A 7,524-nucleotide genomic window follows, 5' to 3' on the forward strand; every position below is an offset into this window, starting at 1 on the left:
TGATTATAGGTTCTATTCAGATTACAAGAGGTGTCATAAGACAATAAATTATAATTACCGGATGAATGACAGAGACAATAAGGGAGAGACCAGTGTCTTGTATGAAAGGTAGTAAGAAGCTTCAAGGATGAGACTCGAGTGGCTCTTGAAGTGTAGAAACAGGGTCCAGGGAAAACGGGGACTTCTGCCAGCTAGTGTTCTCAGGTGCAAATATTGGACTCTGTTTGGACGCTAGACTTCCAATCTTCGGATTTAGAGCTGGAGGAGTGTGAAATCTATAGTTCCTGGGCGAGGCTGAGAAGCAGCGGGTCCCGCCTCTACACCTTGCGGGTGGTGGGAGTAGGATTAGGGTGCTTGCCAACACAGACAGGTATTTCCAGTCCAGTAAGAAAGAGGGAGGAGGGCGGGGGGCGGGGAGGGGATTGGATGTGTTAAAGAGCGGGGTGGATCTCCTGGGAGAGGGCGGGGAGGTCTGCACCCTGCGTGCTGTTCCTGCCCCTAGGGCTCAGATTTCAGTTCGGGCTCCAGACCCAGTCCTGCTGCTTTTCCCCCCAGGGAGTAAAGGGCAGAAACGTGAGGCTACGGAACTGCTGAGACAGGAGGATGAAATAAGTGAGAAGGGGACAAGCTAAGAAACTAGCTCCTTCTGTCACCACCAAGGACAAGGGCTTTGTCCGAGCTAGCTGACTACCAGGCGGGGCTGTCTAGAGCGCCACGAGGGGGCGCCAAGGGTCCACGGGCCACGCTGCATACCCCTGGAGAAACTACAACTCCCAGAATCGGGCTGGGACCCCGCTAGCCTAACCCCACCACTCGCTGGCTCCCATTGGCAGCAGGCTGAAGGGGGATTGGCGGTCTCCAGGGTAACTGGAGGCGCTCCGAGCCCCTGAGCCTGGGAGGCTGGACCGCCCCCTATTGTGTGACCGGGAGAGCGGGCGAGCAGAGCGCAGCAGGTGAGGGAGGAGGTTCTCTGGGGGAGCAGAAGAAGTGGGGAGTGGGCTGGGGGTGCTTATTCTGGGCAGACCCAGAGAAGTGGGGAACTCGGGTCGTGGAGTGGAGGGAGTGGAGGAGAGCAGAAGAGAGAAGTTTTGGGGGAGAAAACAAAGACCAGAGTTTTTTGGGGGGGAGGAATGGAGGGGTGTTGAAAACAGGAGAACAGAAGACTTGGGGAGATAAAAGTCAGAGAGAAGAGTTCTGGGGGGTCAGACCACGAGGAGACGGGAGTTCTAGGGGACAAGAACTGCAGAAGAGAAGAGTTCTAGGGGGAACAACAGAAGAGAGGAGTGCTAGGGGATGAGAATAGAAAAGGAGTTCTGGAGGAGAGAACAGGAGAGGAGGATTCCAGGAGGTGGAAAGAAGAGAAAAGTTCTGCGGGAGCGAATAGAAGAAGGGGAAATTCTAGGAGGAGAGAACGGGAAAAGCAGGGAGTACCTGGGGAGGGACCACCAAGAAATGGGAGAAGAGACCACGAGAAGGGAGTTCAGGGGGACAAGAATAGAAGTGGGGCTCAGGTGGTGAAAACAGAAAAGGGAAGTTGGAGGATCAGGAAAAGAAAGCGATTCTGGGGGAAGAGAACAGAAGAGGGTGTTCTAGGAAGGAGAAATTCAGGAGGAGATAACAGGGGAAGAGAGCTGGGAGGGTTGAGAGAACAGGAAAAGAAAATTCTGAGGGAGTTCTAGGAGAAAAGACCAGCAAAAAAGAGAGATTCAAAGAGAGCTCTGAGAGAGAAACAGAAGAGAGAACAGTAGTAGTTCTGGGGAGAGAGCAGAAGAGGGGAGTTCCTGGAGAAGAGAAAAAGAGATGAGGGAGTTCTGGTAAACAAGAAAAAGAGATAAGGTGAATTCTGGGGGACAAAAAAAAGAGGGGGGGGGTCCTAGGGAGAGAAAACAGAAGAGGAGAGTTCTTGGAAGAGAAATCACTAAAAGCAGAGCTCTGGGAGAAAACAGAAGAGGGAAAGAATTCTAGAGGAAGAGAAAAGAGGAACAGTTGGGGGGAGAACAGAATAAGAGTAGTTCTGGGGGAGGAAACAGGAAAAGAAAAGAGTTCTGTGGGAGAGAACAGGAAAAGAGAAGAGTTCAAGAGGTAGAGAACAGAAGAAAAGGGGAGAGAAAAAGAGATTCTGGCCTGGATCGGGGGTTGAGGGGCGGGGGGGAGGCCAGAGTAGAGTTCAATTAGATCTGTTGGAAAGGGGAGGAAAAAACAGTCTGGGGGATTCTAAATTCTGAGGGTTTGTACCTCACTATTGTTTGTTCTGGAGCTAAGGTGTCTGTCATCTGGGCAGTTCCCATATTGAGTACCAAAGAATTACTTCACAGAAAAGAAAAATGTAGTGAATTATATTGGTTCCCAGCAGTAATAGAACCCCTGGTTTAGGGTAAGCTTGCCCAATGAGGTAGGAAGGGCATAGAAAGGAGAGACCCTGGAGGATGGTAAGGGGATATTTCAGGGAAAAGGGAGGAGATAAAGTGGGAAGATGGGGTAGGGAACCTGGCAGAAGGAGGGCTAAGTAGTCTTTGGAGTCAATAAAAGGAAAAAAAAGAGCTAACTTGCTCAGCTACCTACCTAGACCTGGAGGGAAGCTCCACCTGCTACCCCCTCAGCCTGTGAGAGGGTGGGGAAAGTTGTTCCTACCTACTCCCTGGGGAATGTGATTCATCTTTGAAACATAAACCTTTTGGGGAGGCTTCTGAGAAAAGCAGAGGGTTCCCAGCTTGGATACAGTTGAAGTCCATCATGAAGCAGGGTGTTAGAGAGGAATGCTTAACAAGTATCAGTATGGCTATAAGAGAATGCAGGAAAGCCTGGGGGCTCAGTACAGGCTAATGTGATTTTTAAGCTGAGTTTTCCTTGCAATAGATAGATGGCAGTCTTAAAAAATTTTTTTTCTTTCATTTTTTTAAATTACAAGCATATGTTTTCTCTCCCTTTCACTTTCCCTTCTTCCAAATTGGGAGGGAGGGGGTGAATTTATAAATAAATATGTATAGTCAAGCAAAACTAATTCCCGCATTGGCATATCTGAAAGTGTGTATCATTTTGCACCTGTCAGGAGGCAATTGGTATGTTTCATCATTTGTCCATTAGTACCACCGGTTGGTCATTTTGTTTATCAGAGCTCTTTAAAGGTCTGTCAAAGTTGTTTGTCTTTTCAATTTTATTAATATTGTATAAATTGGCCTCTTTGTTCTGTTCAGTTCATACAAGTCTTCCTAGGCTTCCCTGAAACCATCTCTTTCATCATTTCTTATGGCACAATAGTATTCCATTATTCATATACCATAATTTGTTCAGCCATTCCCCAGTGTGCACTTCTTTAGTTTCCAGTTCTCTGCCACTAAAAATAACTGCTATACATACATAATTTGGCAATTGAGAGAGAGAGAGAGAGAGAGAGATTGGGAATAATGGGAGTAGTGGAAAGAAAATTGGAGTAGGAATTGGGAGACTTGAATGTCCTGTCTCTGACACTATCTTGTGGGGCAGAGCACCAGCAAGTAACTTAACCCCTCTGCCTCAGTTTCTTGTCTCAAATTGGGGCTATAATTATAATGGGTATTATAACCATCCCCACTAATCCAACCCTCTCCAAACTTGATGACATCACCAATCTTCCTAGTATCCCAGGGTCACAAAACTCAGTCAGCATTGATTCTTTCCTTTTCCCACTCTTCACATATTAATCAGTTGCCAAAATCCCATCCATTCTGTCTCCATAATATCTCTCATATTCACCTTCATAATATCTCTCATATCTGTGCTTTTTTCAGATTCTTATCATCTCACATCTGGACTATTTTAATAACCTAACTGGTTACAGTCTGTTTTCAGTCCATCCCCTCTCCAATCTGTCCCTCATAGAAATGCCAAATAATCTTCCTAAAACATACACTTGCCTCTTTTATTCTCTGGCCAAAACCTTTGAGTTGCTCCATATTGTTTCTAGGTTAAAATATCAACTGCTTTACCTGGCATATACAGTTCTCCATGGTCTGACTCCAACCTCTACTTTCTAGCCTTATCTCACATTCCCTCCCTCCCCCTGGCCCCCTCAATCTGTCTATGTTCCTTACTGGACTTCTAGCCATTTTTCACTTCTTGGTTTTCATACAAATTCTAACTCATGCCTGCAATGGTCCCCCATTTCTGCCTTTCAGAATCTTTTGCTTTTTTTGAAGCCTTTAGTGATCTTCTACACAAAAGTGTTTCCTCCTTCCTCAATTTTCCCAGAGCATTTTATCTGTATTTATCCTTTCCCCTCTTTGTCTTATATTATATATTTAGCTTCATACTTGTTGTATCCTCACCTGACCCCCAATAGAGTGTAAGCTTCTTGAAGGCAAGAGACTTTTTAATCATTTTTTCATCTTATTATCCCTAGTGACTTGCCCACACTAGGCATTTACTATAGGTTTATTGAATAGAATTAACCCCATAATACTTTCACAGTGTTGCTATGAGGCTCAAGTAAACTTGGAATAAAGAAAATTTTTGGGAAAGTTGGTGGGGGGCAGATTGGTCCTGGGAATTTATGGTTTTTTATTTAAGCTAGAGTCTCTATTTTTCTATTCCTCAGGACCTCCACTTCGTACCACCTAGTATACTGTCTGTCATTCTTTCTAGCCTGGTAGGTTCTCCCCTGACATATTCTGAACTTGCTTTTCTTTATCCCTCTGCATTTTTTTCTTCCATTCAGATACTGGTTCCCCAGAGAGTGTCCCCATCTGGAGTCACCTGGGCCAAGGCCCTGAATCTTCCAAAGATCAAATTTGGCCAGAGTCACATCTCCCTGGTGACTACACAGAGGAACTGAAGAGTTTGCTGGAAAGCAGAGAAGAGCACCCCTCAGCCAGGGCCCATCCCTCGGCCCCTCCTTCAGGGCTCCTTGGGGACAGGAGGGGCCGGGTGGGACAGCTGTGCTATGATTTGGTGCCTTGGCCTGGCCATCCTCAGCCTGATCACCAGTCAGGGGGCTGACGGTGAGCTCCTGCTGGGGCTCATGAAGCCCAGAACTACACACACACACACACACACACACACACACACACACACTACAGCAAGGGCCTAGCTTGGGAAGAAAGAGAGCCCCTAGCCCCAGAATGGGTCCTGAAGGGCTGTGGGGCCTTGGGTGTGTATATATATACCGCCATCAGGAGATGGTCAAAATAAATGTTTGTTTGATTGAATTAAAGCCTTCACCCCTAAATCACCTGTATAACCTTAACACAGGTACTCCTTGCTGTCCTCCCATTGCCTCTCTCCCCTCACTCCCCACAGGCCGCGTGAAACCTGAGGCAGTGACAGTGGTGGGCCGTACTGGGGAGAGTGCCTTGCTAAGCTGTGACCTACTGCCCCCCACGGGGAGGCCCCCCCTGCATGTCATCGAGTGGTTGCGCTTTGGCTTCCTGCTTCCCATTTTCATCCAGTTTGGGCTGTACTCCCCCCGTGTCGATCCTCACTTCGTGGGTAAGAACCATTCCTTAGCAGGGGCAGCCATGTCATAAGGAAGGGGTCTGGAGCTTCCTAGCTTCTTAATCATTGTTCTCTAACCCTCATCCCATTGCCCTAACCTTTGGGCCCTTACTCCCATGCCTAACTTTTATCAAGTTGATAATAGCTTTACCTTTGGGGATTCTGTACCCCAAACCTCTGAACTAATCCCATCCTGAAATCCTATCAGACTCTACTCTCAGATTTGTCATAAACTCAATTATCCTGCTCTTCAGACCCCATCCTCTGATTCCTCAACCCTTGGGATATACATAGAGTTAACATAGGGCCCCAACTTGTGTCTCCCCACAGGAAGTTTCCCAAGGCTAGGATGCAGGAAAAAAGAGGATGTTTTTAGAGCTGGAAGGGACCTTAAGAGCCTTATAGTCCAAGCTCTTCATTTCAGAGATGTCAGGGCTCCAGGAGGCCTTGGTCCATTCTATCACAATATTAGGGTGCAGCTTGATAATGAAGGAGAAGGAGGTGGACCTAGGCTGGTGAGGAAGGGTTCTAGAAACTGAGTTACCCAATGGTTAAACAAGGATGAGGCTTGGATAAAGGTTGTATTTCTTTCCCTTTCATGCCCCTGAGGCTGAGGTAGTAAACACCAAAGCTGTTTCTCTCTTTCTAGTCCCTTTACTCCATCCCTCAGTCCCTGGGTGGCCCTGCTCCCTTTTAATCCTCTAGCTGGAGAGGACATTCTGGATGGTTGGTGCCTGGGGCCAGGGGCAAGCTCTGGTCTCTGAATTTAGGGACTAGGGGAAGGGGTAATATGAAGGAAGAAAAAACTACCTGCTTCCTCCTGACTTAACCCCTAGCTCTTCAACAACAGATAGGAGGGAGATATCTGTTGTCTATTAACCCCTTGAGTTACACTGCAATTTGAAGGCATCCCCTTTCATCTACCCCCAGAGCCAGAGCCTTGAGATGGCAGTGATGGAGGCCAGAACAGGATTACATGGAGATAGTGTGAGCTAAGAACTGGGTGGGATGGGGTGTCCTGGTAGGGTGGGGATCAAGAAAAAGTTATTCCAGCAACCAGTGTTGGGTAGGGACAGAGTTTAGATTGTCATGGTGGTAGACAGGATTGAAGAATCCTAAAACTCTGAATAAGGTATCCCTCCACCTCCCCATCCCCAAAGTCTTTCCATGCTGAACTTCCCAAGGAGAAACCCAGAAGAGGCCACTGAGGGGGGAGAAGTGCCCAACCCCTTTCTCTAATTTGAATCCTGGAGGGAGCTATGGGATTGGTTGAGGCTTGTGGAGGAAGTGCCAGTGGAAGAGGAGGAGACTGGCAGGTACCTAGGGGAGAGATACCCAGTGATTTGCTTCTGATTTTTTTTTTCAAACGAGGACAGTTGTTGGCTACAGGCCCAGTTGGGGGAAGGGGTATGGTGAACTTCATAGGACCCCTCTCCCTCTGTGTATGCAAATGATGCTCCAATTAGGGCCACTAGAATAAAAACAACTCCACTGCCTAGTGTGGTTAGAGTCTGTGAGGAGATACAAGCTGTAAGAGAGAGTGGGGCCCCCCTGGCTGTACAAGAAGGACCTGCCTGGGCAACCTCTCCTATTAGAAAGGTGGGGCTGCCTGCCTGCCTAAGAATGTGGTGGGGGGCAGGGAATTTGGGATAAAAGAAAAGATACTTTCCCCAATGATTCCCTACGGGAACTCTGAAACTCTTAACTTTCTACCCTCCCAGCCCCCACCCTGCATCACCCCCCCCCACTTTGCCTCCTATAGATGTCAGTCAACCAAACAGATCATTTTCCCCTAGGGCATCTTGTGGGGGTGGAGGGGTGAACAGAGATATACTGCCAAGCAAACACCCACTGTCACCCCTCTTTTTTTTGTTCTATTGCTCTGGTTTCTTACTCAACCTACTTACCTGGTTTTTTGCCTTTATTGGCCTCATTTTCTGTTACTCCTTATGCACTGAAGGGCTCCTGGGGGTGACGTCTCTGGGGAAAAGGTATGGGGAATAAGGGAAGTACTGTTCCCTAATTTGGGGCTCCTTGTTACCAGAGGCAGGGAGT

At 47.6% G+C, this 7,524-nt stretch overlaps 1 protein-coding gene across 3 annotated transcripts in view; it reads left to right on the top strand.

Annotated features, from left to right (window-relative positions):
• The first annotated feature begins 358 nt into the window (after positions 1–358).
• IGSF9 (immunoglobulin superfamily member 9) overlaps positions 359–7,524 on the top strand; it is a 28,528-nt gene continuing 21,362 nt past the window's right edge. For 2 of the 3 annotated variants that reach the window (XM_027840036.1, XM_027840038.1), the window contains exons 1-3: positions 505–953; positions 4,694–4,976; positions 5,275–5,463. In XM_027840036.1, coding sequence (XP_027695837.1) covers positions 4,919–4,976; positions 5,275–5,463 — 247 coding nt within the window. In that variant the 5' untranslated portion in view covers positions 505–953; positions 4,694–4,918. Of the gene's footprint in view, positions 371–504; positions 954–4,693; positions 4,977–5,274; positions 5,464–7,524 lie in introns of those variants that run through there. The other variant, XM_027840037.1, reaches the window with a different exon arrangement.

The sequence above is a fragment of the Vombatus ursinus genome, unplaced genomic scaffold (assembly GCF_900497805.2).
Source record: "Vombatus ursinus unplaced genomic scaffold, bare-nosed wombat genome assembly UNPS02014838.1, whole genome shotgun sequence".
Taxonomy (NCBI): Eukaryota; Metazoa; Chordata; class Mammalia; order Diprotodontia; family Vombatidae; genus Vombatus; species Vombatus ursinus.